Source organism: Ambystoma mexicanum, chromosome 14, assembly GCF_040938575.1.
Source record: "Ambystoma mexicanum isolate Mex_15411 chromosome 14, UKY_AmexF1_1, whole genome shotgun sequence".
NCBI classification, from domain to species: Eukaryota; Metazoa; Chordata; class Amphibia; order Caudata; family Ambystomatidae; genus Ambystoma; species Ambystoma mexicanum.
In genome coordinates, this window is record NC_090940.1 from 1233182 (window position 1) to 1246249 (window position 13068).

At 47.5% G+C, this 13068-nt stretch overlaps 1 protein-coding gene across 1 annotated transcript in view; it reads right to left on the bottom strand.

Annotated features, from left to right (window-relative positions):
- LOC138527535 (uncharacterized) overlaps window positions 1-13068 on the bottom strand; it is a 536309-nt gene that overhangs the window by 263256 nt on the left and 259985 nt on the right. The window contains exon 3 of the mRNA XM_069638782.1: window positions 4025-5458. Coding sequence (XP_069494883.1) covers window positions 4025-5458 — 1434 coding nt within the window. The remainder of the gene's footprint in view (window positions 1-4024; window positions 5459-13068) is intronic.

A 13068-nucleotide genomic window follows, 5' to 3' on the forward strand; every position in this document is an offset into this window, starting at 1 on the left:
GGATGACGCAGAGCCGGGTAAAGAGAGGAGGCATAGCAGATAATGGAGGAGGCAGTGGAGCAGAGTAAGGATGACGCAGAGCGGGGTAAAGAGAGGGGGCATAGCAGATAATGGAGGAGGCAGTGGAGCAGAGTAAGGATGACGCAGAGCGGGGTAAAGAGAGGGGGCATAGCAGATATTGGAGGAGGTAGTGGAGCAGAATAAGGATGACGCAGAGCCGGGTAAAGAGAGGGGGCATAGCAGATAATGGAGGAGGTAGTGGACCAGAGTAAGGATGACCCAGAGCCGGGTAAAGAAAGGGGGCATAGCAGATAATGGAGGAGGTAGAGGAGCAGAGTAAGGATGACGCAGAGCCGGGTAAAGAGAGGGGACATAGCAGATAATGGAGGAGGTAGTGGAGCAGAGTAAGGATGACCCAGAGCCGGGTAAAGAGAGGGGGCATAGCAGATAATGGAGGAGGTAGTGGAGCAGAGTAAGGATGACGCAGAGCGGGGTAAAGAGAGGGGGCATAGCAGATATTGGAGGAGGTAGTGGAGCAGAGTAAGGATGACGCAGAGCCGGGTAAAGAGAGGAGGCATAGCAGATAATGGAGGAGGTAGTGGAGCAGAGTAAAAAAAGAGGATGGTGCAGAGTGAGAGGGAAGAGCTGCAGAACAAGGACAAGGTGCTGAGGATCCAGGAGGGGTCGCTGCAGATTAAAGAGGAGAAAGTGCAGAGGAATGCAGTGGAAAGGAGAAAAGAAAGGAAGGATAGAGAGAGGAGAGAGCATGCACCATTAACATGCATGTTGTTAAGGACGGTGGTGGTAGGTACCAACACATGGCAAAGTCTTGAGGAGGTACAAGTGGGAGACTCTGGCAGAGTCAGAGCAAAATTAGAAGTGTGGGAAAGGCCCAATAGGCACAAACCCATCAAACAAGAAGAGGAGGACGGGAACTGGGGATTAGGAACATGTCCCTGAGCCAGGGAGATGCAGAGAACAGCCTACCCAATCCTACAGCTAGAAGAAAGTGTCCAGCCTGTGGTGGATGATTTGGGGTTCCTTCTGGCTATGCCACGCCCTGTCTATTGCTGACACAGGCCTAATATGTAGGTGCATGTGGCCCTGAGACCAGGGAAGGTTCTCCCCAGAAACTCAAGACCAGGAGAAGAGGCCTAAACAACAGAGTAGATTCAAGAAAGAAGTGTGGAGGCTCTCAAAACCCAAGGACTGAAGGAGATTGATCCATGAATGTTCTTCCTGAAGCGGACCTTGAAGGATGAATTCCAGGCTCTGAGACTTTACTGTTGGACCGAAGATGAAGAAAGTCAATTTACGTCTATCCTTTTCTTTAGGCGCCTAATGATCCCAAATAAAGTCTTGTTCTTAAGCTGCACCTTCATTTCTCCAGCATGGGGTCTGGCATGGATTCACATGGATTCACATGCTCATGAATACTCCCTGTCGTCAGGCTGGGAATCCTCGGTAAGAAAAGAAAGCAGTATTGCTTTAAAAGCCAGACTACTGTCTTTCATCTTGTTATCCAATCACTGTAGACCGTATCATACTGCACCCATCCAATGATGCTCGTCTCCCTGACTCCCGCCCCATGCGGCCATCTTCAGATTTTTACTACACGCTTCGGTGCAGGGAGTTCTCGAGTTTTGCTCTCCAAGCTTTTTTCGATATATGTTGTTTTTTTTCAATGAGAAATAACATTTTGAGGTTTTTTTTAAAACCGTTCATGCCTAGTCAGTTCTGGTAACTATTGTTCTCCAGCATGGGTCTGCCATTCCACGCTGTGCCTCTTCCGAGTTCATACTGGCACCTCACATGCTTCCAATCTGAAGATGGCCACCGGGGGCGGGTCTCAGAGAGGCGGTCGTCATTGGATGGGTGCAGTATGACCCAGGCTCCAGTGATTGGATAACAAGACGAAAGGCAGTATTCATGTTTTTAGAGCAATAATGCTTTCTTTTCTTACGTGTTCCTTATTATTATTACTAATAAATAATGTGTGTAATGCGCATCACGCCCGAAGGCCTCAGTGCGCAGAGAAGGAAGGAGCACAGCCAGTGAGAGAAAGAAGATTCAAGCTGGAAATCACACAGGAAAAAAAATAACCTGGTGGTTAGAATTAAAGGAGTAGGTTTTTAGTGCTTTCTTGAGGCTGGTGAGGCAGGGGATAATACAGAAATGAGGAGAAAGGGAGTTTGACAGAGTGGGGGCGTAAAAATGAAAACAAGTCCCTCCATAATTTGTTATCTTTGTCTAGGTACAGTGAGTTTGTTAGAGCCCCAGGAGCGGAGGATACGCCTTGAGGGGGCCTTTCGTAGCCGATTTGTAAGATAGCCTGGACCTTGCTGCCCGTGCATTTGTGGGTGAAAGTAAGCATTATTTGTCTAACATGCATTGTTATAGTTCTTACTTAGCTGCGTGTCACTGAGTAAATACCCCGGGTGGCATTCCCAAGCCATAACACCGGCTTTACATACCTGCAGATTACATGTTCTTACTTAGCTGCGTGTCACTGAGTACATACCCCGGGTGGGATTCCAAGGGCCTACCACCGGCTTTACATACCTGCAGATTACATGTTCTTACTCAGCTGCGTGTCACAGAGTACATACCCCGGGTGGGATTCCAAGGGCCTACCACCGGCTTTACATACCTGCAGATTACATGTTCTTACTCAGCTGCGTGCCACTGAGTACATAATTCCCCAGGTGGTATTCCAAGGGCCTACCACCGGCTTTACATACCTGCAGATTACATGTTCTTACTTAGCTGCGTGTCACTGAGTACATACCCCGGGTGGAATTCCAAGGGCCTACCACCGGCTTTACATACCTGCAGATTACATGTTCTTACTTAGCTGCGTGTCACTGAGTACATACCCCGGGTGGAATTCCAAAGGTCTACCACGGCTTTGCATACCTGCAGATTACATGTTCTTACTTAGCTGCGTGTCACAGAGTACATACCCTGGGTGGGATTCCAAGGGCCTACCACTGGCTTTACAAACCTGCAGATTACATTCAGCCAATGTTTGTCTCCACACAAGAGTTTCAGGTAAAAAGTGTAATAAGAACCCACATTTTTTTCATATTTATATCTTCTTTACAAAAGGGGTGAGCAAGCACTTCCTGTCAATAGAGAGAAGAAAGATGTTCTTTGGGTACTTTGGGAGAAGGTGAAAAGTGAGTATCTCTGATGTGCACCTTCTCACCACCTGCACTATTTAATGCATGAAGGGCTCGGCTCCAGTGCATTGGATAGAACCTGTACCGAGGCCGCAGGATCCGCTGCAGTTCATGTTGCATTTGCAAGCTCTTGAAATCGAGAGACATGGAAAAGAAACTCTGATGCAATGAATTACCCGTGGTGGTATTTGAGTAGATATGCAGTCATCCTGTAACAAGGAGCTGATGCTCAGATTGCCGCCCGTGGTAATGATAGTTACAGCCACCCAACCTATAATGAGTATACTAGCAAAGTTCCCATGATTGTTTCCTTTTAGGAGTACTGCTGCATGGCTGAAGTGTTCCGCCATCGAGCATCCAACCTGAAACTATAGCTGACACAGACCGCCATTTCATATCTCTGAAGCAAATTACACAGACTGGGTCTCCCGTCCTGTGTTATCACTACTCCTGGAAAAGGCAATTCACCGGGCTCCTGGTGCATGTGCCCAGTAAAGGAGCTGTGGGAATAAGCTCCATGCATAGAACCGCATAGAGGTATTTAGAACCCACCATAGGCCATGGTAGTCCCAAGGGAAGCAACGTATGGGATATCAAACAGCCTCCTACATCTCACAACATTGCCAAGCATGGATAGCAGCCAGAGGGAAGACTCTTGGACACAGACTGGCACAGGCACGGAATAAGCAAAACGTACAGAAGAGAAGGAAATATATAGCAGGAATCCTTGCACGATGACACGAGAAATCCCAGAGGGAGCGAAAACAGAAGGGTTGTGGATAGGAGGTCATTTATTGCCAAAGCAAAATACATTTTTTTTGCTGTCCTCCACATAGACCATTATGGGTTCTTGCCTGATGGGCTATCATGTTTTGCATGTGTTAGCATGTGTTTCTTATAACCATCCTGATAACGAAAGCGTTGCCCGCATTCAGAACATTGATAAGGTTTTTCTCCTGTATGTATTCTGTAGTGGATGAAAAGACATGACTTAGAGGTGAATGTTTTTGGACATTCAGAGCATTGATACGGTTTCTCACCTGAATGTATTCTTTGGTGATTCACAAGGGTTGCCTCTTTACTTAAGTATTTCTTACATTCAGTGCACTGATAAGGTGTGGGCTTCTGTGTCACCACTGGATGTGTCAGAATATCACTGCTATGACTACATTTCTTTTCCAATTCCAAATGTGTTTTCTGGTGCTTTTTTAAAAACTCCATCCGTGCAAAGCTCTGCTTACAACAGGTACATTGGTAAGGCCTCTCTTTTGTATGTGTTCTCTCGTGTTTGGTAAGAGTGTCCTTGCGACTGAAACTCTTCACACATTCAGAGCATCTATATGGTCTCTCGCCTGTATGTATTCTATGATGTATAAAGAGATCTCTTCTTGTGCTAAATTTGTTCTCACACTCGGTACATGGAAAAGGTTTTTCTCCTGTATGTGTTCCTTGGTGTTCAAGTAGACCTTGCTTACGGTTGAAGCGTTTCATACACTGTGTACATTTATATGGTCTTTCACTTGTATGAGTTCTGTGGTGCCTAATAAGTTCGTGACTATGAGTAAAGCTTTTCTCACATTCCGTGCACTGATACGGCTTTACTCCTGTGTGGCTTCCCTGGTGCCTAATAAGATGGTTACTTTTAGTAAAGCTTTTCTCACATTCCGTGCACTGATACAGCTTTACTCCTGTGTGGCTTCCCTGGTGCCTAATAAGTTCGTGACTTTGAGTAAAGCTTTTCTCACATTCTGTGCATCTATATGGTCTCTCACCTGTATGTATTCTATGATGTAAACAGAGATTTCTTCTTGTGATAAATTTCTTCTCACACTCGGTACATGCAAAAGGTCTTTCTCCTGTATGTGTTCTTTGGTGCTCTAGTAAACTTGCCTTATGGTTGAAGCATTTCATACACTGTGTACATTTATATGGCCTTTCCCTTGTATGAGTTTTCTGGTGCCTAATAAGAAAGTGTTTTTTAGTGTAGCATTTTTCACATTCAGTGCACTGATACGGCTTTACTCCTTTCTGGGTCTCCTGGTCACCTGAATTTCTGTGACGCACATTATTAAGCACTGAATCCTTGAGGTCATGATCGCTGTTTGTTGTCGTCTCTGGCTCCTTTTGCTGATTCTGAATGCTCGAATGTACTCCCTTCTGAGAACATTGGAATTCCTTCAGTTTTGCGTTTGATGATGAATTGCCGCTCTGGATCACTATTTCAGTACATCTGGCAGAATTTCCACATTTTCTTTCTCTCTGCTCTGATTGACGGCCTGTTGGATTACATGAGAATCCTGTGATTAGTTATATACCTGCTCCAATAGATATGAAACAAGCTGTTAAATATACGCAGATATGATGCAAGAAGAAACCCTTGAATTGTTTGGTACGATATTCTACAAATACCAAAACATGCGCCGTGAAGGCATTCACACAGATCACGCATGTCTTGCTTCACTGAACCTTCATTTGGACATTTGCAAGGATCCTGATCTAGGCACTGTTGCCAGAACCTGATCTAGGCGCTGCTGCCAGGAACCTGATCTAGGCGCTGCTGCCAGGAACCTGATCTAGGCGCTGCTGCCAGGATCCTGATCTAGGTGCTGCTGCCAGGAACCTGATCTAGGCGCTGCTGCCAGGAACCTGATCTAGGCACTGCTGCCAGGATCCTGATCTAGGTGCGGCTGCCAGGATCCTGATCTAGGCGCTGCTGCAAGGAACCTGATCTAGACGCTGCTGCCAGGAACCTGATCTAGGCGCTGCTGCCAGGATCCTGATCTAGGCACTTCTGCCAGGAACCTGATCTAGGTGCTGCTGCCAGGATCCTGATCTAGGTGCTTCTGCCAGGAACCTAGTATGTTCAGTGAATAATGACACAAACGCCATCGCAAGAGCACCTGCATTAATAACGAGTCTCGGAATTATATGATATGGCATTTGTAACGCGCCTATACACAAGTGTTTCAAGGCGCGACGAGGCAGGGGGGAGAACAAGGGGAGACAGACAACGATCCTACTAGGCCAGGTGTCATTCAGATCACGCAAATGCAAGAGTAAAGGGGAAAGGGAGAAGTGCAAGGGGGAAAGGGAGAGGGGAAAGTGCAGTACAGGGTTAATAGCATACAGGAAAATAACAAGGGCCAGCTAGTGGCAAGTGCGAAGTAAGTGCAGACAAGTGCTGGGAAGGGGGGCTGTAGGGATACAGACACAATCCCGCAGTGCAGGGGGTGCCAGGGAGGCAGTGCAAGGGAGAGTGGCTGGGACAAGGACCGAGATGGTGAGTGGCCCAGTTGCAGATTCAGTGCAGTTTCAGTAACTTTAGCAGGGGAGAGGGGGAGAGAAAGCGGAGGCGAAGAGGAAGGTTTTGAGGTGCTTCCGGAACCGGAGATGGTTTTCTTCAAGTTTCAGGGAGGCAGGAAGGCTTTTCCAGAGGGAGGCCCCTGCAGCGGAGAGAGATCAGCCACCAACTCATTGTTTGGAGAAGCGGCTGACCTTGAGGGAGTTGGAGGCGGATGAGCAAAGAGCTCGAGAAGGAAGATATTTAGGAAGAGAGAGTTGAAGGTATTTTGGCCCAAGGCCCCAGAAGGCCTTGTGGACAATGCAGAGGGTTTTGAACTTGATCCTTGCAGTCACTGGGAGCCAGTGTAGTGATTTAAGTCCTGGAGAGATACAGTCCCTGGGCTTGAGGCCAAGGACAAGTCTTGCAGTCCTGTTCTGGATGAGTTGCAAAGGGCGGAGAGTAGAGGCAGGCAGATTTAGATAGAGGCTGTTACAGTAGTCCAGCTTCGAGAGAACCAGGGCTCTAGAGACAGTGAGCTTCTGGGGGAAGGAGAGGAAAGGAAGGATACCTCTGAGGAGGTGTAGCTGGTAGTGTGACTTCTTAGAGACGTCGGCTATGTGCAGAGAGAAGGAGAGTGTGGAGTCGAAGATGACCCCGAGGTTTTTTGCCTTACAGGTAGGAGCAGGAAGAGGGCCAAGAGAGGCCGGCCAGAGAGCTGCAGGGAATACATGCAGGTCTTTGTTTAGAAACACTGAATTGATATAATTAAAACACAAATGACATCTCGGCCTTGATTGGAATCGAACGTTAGACATGAAAACGTTTTAAAGATATTTCCTAGCAATATAAAACTAAGCCATGTTCATATGCGATTTTATTTCAAATAACACAATTTGGAAACACTACTAGCACCTTAAGGAATAAGAATTTTAGTACATATAAGTTTTAGTATTTTTATACTTTATATGGCTATTTAGGTTTGTATAGTATCATATTATGTGCATCATTGGAGCAAGAGTTGCATTCAGTTTAGAGTTTATGAATTAAAAGTAAACAAAGTGAAAAATTAATAAGAGTAAGCAGTTAAACGCATTAACCCTTCACTGCTGCACTATTTGTAATATTTGCCGCTTTCTGCTCCGGTGATATGTTTCATGGAGCCCTCAATAAAACATGTGCAGACTCGTAGTGATTTATACAGACTGCTTTATTGCTCTTCTGCCCCCACCCCATAATTCTTTCTACTTCCGTTTGGGGTGTGACACTAACTTTACATAACAGCTCTAATGGGCTGCATATAATAATGTTGCATTCTCCCTATTATTTAACAATCAACCAGCATAGCTACCCCAACTCTTCGATCCATCTACTAGGATGCTTCACCACTCTGAGGTTGACTGTCCACAAGCCCATGACCTTCACTTTCACTCTCACCCGATTCCTCATGAGTGGACCATTCTTCATCACCGGTTTACCCCGATTCCTCAGTTGTATCCTCATGTTGTGCCTCTCCTCCACTCTGATGAGGGAGCGGTGGTAGCTTTTTGAGGAACGATGCATTGCGTGTGACCCTTTTATCACATCTATAATCTGTTATCATGGACCCGTTCTTTTCTGTCACCGACACAGGCCTACGGTCGAATGTGGGGGTCCTTTCGGTTGCATTTATTGTCTTAGTAACACCTTGTCACCTACTTGAATGTCAGAGCTACGCAACTTTCTTCTCCTGTCTGCATAATCCTTCATTTTCTCTTTTGCTTTCTTATCACATCTTTGTAGATCCCTTTTGCCCTGACATGTGTCTCTCGCTATCCTCCGTGGGGCAATCTCGTACTCACCTACCTCACAAACACATCTCCCGGTGGTGTTGTGCGTTGTATTACTGTAGTCTCTCAATAACTGGTAGATGGTCTGTTCCAATGGCTTCCTAGTGATATTAGATATACGGATGGCCCTCTTGACGTTCACCATAAAGTGTTCAACTGTTCCATTCACCTGGGGCCCTAATGGGATTATTCTCCTGTTATGGAAACCCGTGTATTCCACAGATGCTTTGAATTCATGATGGTGAAAGGAAACACATTGTCCGACTTCATTATTTTTGGGATGCTATATGTTGAAAATATTCAGTCAAGTGTAGGTATAACTACTGACACGGCCATGGACTGGAGGATTTAATTTCCGGTAGTGTTAATCCATAGCCACTAGTTTGTATGTGCCAGAGTGTAACGGCTCAAAGAAATTGATGGCTATTTCCTCCCAGATCATTTTCAGTAACTGCGTAATGTTTAACGGTTCTGGGTACTTGACGGTTCACCGGATCTCGTCACATCTCCCCAGGGGAGCCCTTCCCTATGAGGCTAGGGAGGTGAGGCCGCTACCCAAAATCCCCTAGGGGTGGTAAAAAGTGGATGGACCTCATAGATAGAAACTCCCCTCATGGGGATAGGGATTCATATCCAGTGAAAGACCTACCTAACCCATGCCCCAGAAGCCTTGTCGTTGTTGACTCCTTCCCTTACACAATTAGATACTAATACTGTGTATGAGACATTGACAGTAAATGCTGACAATGCGCTGGGGTGGGCACTGCGTTAAAAACAAAACAGCAAAGAAGGAAAGGGGGAATTGGGAAGCAGGAAGAGCAGCAACAGAAGCTGGCGTCTGCCCTGCTTTGTCCAGGAAGGTCAAACCCGCGGCAACCTGAACCCAGAGAGACCGCTGGTCACTAGACCAGAGGAAGCTGGAAGATGTTGCATGAGCCGATGCAAGTAAAAACCTGGTGGTGGTGTGACCTCTAGGAGGTGGACTGTCAGGTCCTGAACCCAGAGAGAACGCTGGTCTCTAGACCAGAGGAAGCTGGAAGATGTTGCATGAGCCGATGCAAGTAAGAAACCTGGTGGTGGTGAGACCTCTAGGAGGTGGACCATCGGGTCCTGAACCCAGAGAGAACGCTGGTCTCTAGACCAGAGGAAGCTGGAAGATGTTGCATGAGCCGATGCAAGTAAGAAACCTGGTGGTGGTGTGACCTCTAGGAGGTGGACCATCGGGTCCTGAACCCAGAGAGAACGCTGGTCTCTAGACCAGAGGAAGCTGGAAGATGTTGCATGAGCCGATGCAAGTAAAAACCTGGTGGTGGTGTGACCTCTAGGAGGTGGACTGTCAGGTCCTGAACCCAGAGAGAACGCTGGTCTCTAGACCAGAGGAAGCTGAAAGATGTTGCATGAGCCAATGCAAGTAAAAACCTGGTGGTGGTGAGACCTCTAGGAGGTGGACCATCGGGTCCTGAACCCAGAGAGAACGCTGGTCTCTAGACCAGAGGAAGCTGGAAGATGTTGCATGAGCCGATGCAAGTAAGAAACCTGGTGGTGGTGTGACCTCTAGGAGGTGGACCATCGGGTCCTGAACCCAGAGAGAACGCTGGTCACTAGACCAGAGGAAGCTGGAAGATGTTGCATGAGCCAATGCAAGTAAAAACCTGGTGGTGGTGTCACCTCTAGGAGGTGGACTGTCAGGTCCTGAACCCAGAGAGAACGCTGGTCTCTAGACCAGAGGAAGCTGGAAGATGTCGCATGAGCCGATGCAAGTAAGAAACCTGGTGTGGTGTGACCTCTAGGAGGTGGACCATCGGGTCCTGAACCCAGAGAGACCGCTGGTCACTAGAGCAGAGGAAGCTGGAAGATGTTGCATGAGCCGATGCAAGTAAGAAACCTGGTGGTGGTGTGACCTCTAGGAGGTGGACCATCGGGTCCTGAACCCAGAGAGAACGCTGGTCTCTAGACCAGAGGAAGCTGGAAGATGTTGCATGAGCCAATGCAAGTAAAAACCTGGTGGTGGTGTCACCTCTAGGAGGTGGACTGTCAGGTCCTGAACCCAGAGAGAACGCTGGTCTCTAGACCAGAGGAAGCTGGAAGATGTCGCATGAGCCGATGCAAGTAAGAAACCTGGTGGTGGTGAGACCTCTAGGAGGTGGACCATCAGGTCCTGAACCCAGAGAGAACGCTGGTCTCTAGACCAGAGGAAGCTGGAAGATGTCGCATGAGCCGATGCAAGTAAGAAACCTGGTGGTGGTGAGACCTCTAGGAGGTGGACCATCGGGTCCTGAACCCAGAGAGAACGCTGGTCTCTAGACCAGAGAAAGCTGGAAGATGTTGCATGAGCCGATGCAAGTAAAAACCTGGTGGTGGTGTGACCTCTAGGAGGTGGACTGTCAGGTCCTGAACCCAGAGAGAACGCTGGTCTCTAGACCAGAGGAAGCTGGAAGATGTTGCATGAGCCGATGCAAGTAAGAAACCTGGTGGTGGTGAGACCTCTAGGAGGTGGACCATCGGGTCCTGAACCCAGAGAGAACGCTGGTCTCTAGACCAGAGGAAGCTGGAAGATGTTGCATGAGCCAATGCAAGTAAAAACCTGGTGGTGGTGTGACCTCTAGGAGGTGGACTGTCAGGTCCTGAACCCAGAGAGAACGCTGGTCTCTAGACCAGAGGAAGCTGGAAGATGTTGCATGAGCCGATGCAAGTAAAAACCTGGTGGTGGTGTCACCTCTAGGAGGTGGACCATCAGGTCCATTAACAGCGCTGAGACTTCTGCAGAGAAGCATCGATAAATAAGAAGATACAGAGGCGAACGCAGAGGACGCATGTGGAAGAAACCCAGAGTTACGATCCCAGGAAGAACCGGTAATGCACCATCAACTAAACAGAGGCAACAGGACCTACCTGAGTTAATCGGGGAACGTCATGGCCTGTATGTTGTTAGGGTGCCAACTATCCTTCGTTTGGTTGGTGTGGTTTGTGTCCGGGACCCGGACAAAGGTCTCTGTAAAGATATTAGAGAACCTGTTGTAAAGCAGGAACTGGAAAAACAAAAAAAAAAGGGACCTACGACGACGGAGCTCACACGGAGGGAGAAGTCATCCATGCGCCCCCTGGTGGCCAGTCCGGAGACCTGCTTTTAAACAGTTTTGCCTCATTCATTCCAGCCTGGCTGCCACTCACACAGCAGGGTGGCTGTCCTTGCCAGACAGCCATCCGGCCAATCACACCAGAGTGCATTCAGGTCTCCTAGGAGACTAAACACCGGGAGTTTCAGGCACCTCCCTCACATCCTGTCTACCCCAGATACCCTGGCGCCAGAGGAGGGCATCAGCACTGAAGCCCGCCAAAGGCCAACGAACAAAGGGAGAAAAACTGGTTTGGCGTGCAGAAACAACACAAGAAGGACCTTTCCTAAAAGAAACGGCGAAGAAAGTCGGCCAGAGTCTGTTTTTACAGATAGGTCTTGGTCGCCATATTGAAAAACATGGCTGACCCGATTTTTAGCTACCATTGTTCGCGGTCGGAAAAACTCATGGTAGTTTGATCTAAACCACTTCCACCAGCCATTTAAAGTAGGAAAGGGTAACATTTGACTGTTACATAAGTGTTTTGACTCAGGGGATGCTAGGCAACCCCTCCAGCACTCTATAGGAAGATAGTGTGTGCTGGGTTTGTAAATTTAAAGAGACTAGTAAAGTCAATTTAACTTTACATACTCTGGGAGACAGTAGTCAGTCCCAGAGAAGGTGTTTAAACTTTGGGGAGTCTGAAAGACACTCCTGTGCCACTGCACTGAAGGTGCTGTGTGACACACAGGAAAAGATGATGCCTATGGACTGGTGTTAAAACTCCATAACCAAAGAACACAAAAGTAAAACGCACATCAAAATACATGAAAGAGTGGGAAAAAAGGCTCACACTCTTTCCAGGTAGAAAAATCAAATCCTAGAAATCCAGCAAAGTTGCTGGGGGTCTCAAAATGTAAGGGAAATTAGCACAGTTTGAGAATTCTCCCTAACACTTGTCCCCCCAGACTAAGGGACAGGAGGATTTAATCCACTCCTGGATGAATCTCTTTACTCCAGCCGGTCAAACATCCTGGAGAGACCATCAGCATTTTGGTGGTGACACCTAGACCTGTGTTCAATGGTAAAATCAAACCCTTGCAGGCTGATTGACCATCTCAGTAGTTTAGGGTTTTCCCCTTTCATTTGCATCAACCATCTCAAGGGTTGGTGGTCAGTCTGAATCACAAAAGTAGATCCATACAAGTATGGTCTAAACTTCTTCAGTGACCACACAATAGCAAAACATTCTCTTTCAATGGTTGCCCAACTTGTCTGGGGTTCCGCCAGCTTCCTGCTGATGAAGCAAATGGGGTGCTCCCTACCTTTCTCATCCAGCTGACTCAGAACTCAACTTATACCTGTATTTGAAGCATCTGTCTGCACGATGAAGGTTTGGTTGTAGTCAGGTGCTCTTAGGACTGGAGCTTGACAAAGGGCTTTCTTTAGGCCTTCAAATGCTTGAGTGCACTCCTCATTCCACCTGACCTTTTTAGGGAAGTTGGGAGAGGAGACCACATTCAAGGGAGAAGCTATGGTCCCATGGTTCTCTATGAAGTTCCTATAGTAACCAGTGAGGCCTAGGAAGGCACTCACTTGGGTGTGAGTAGTAGGGGTGGCCCAGTTTTGTAGAGCTTGTACTTTTCTAGGCAATACTCTGACCAATTTGACATTTACTAGCCTTTATGGTCAGATGGGCCTGCTCATGAGCCTGTAAACAT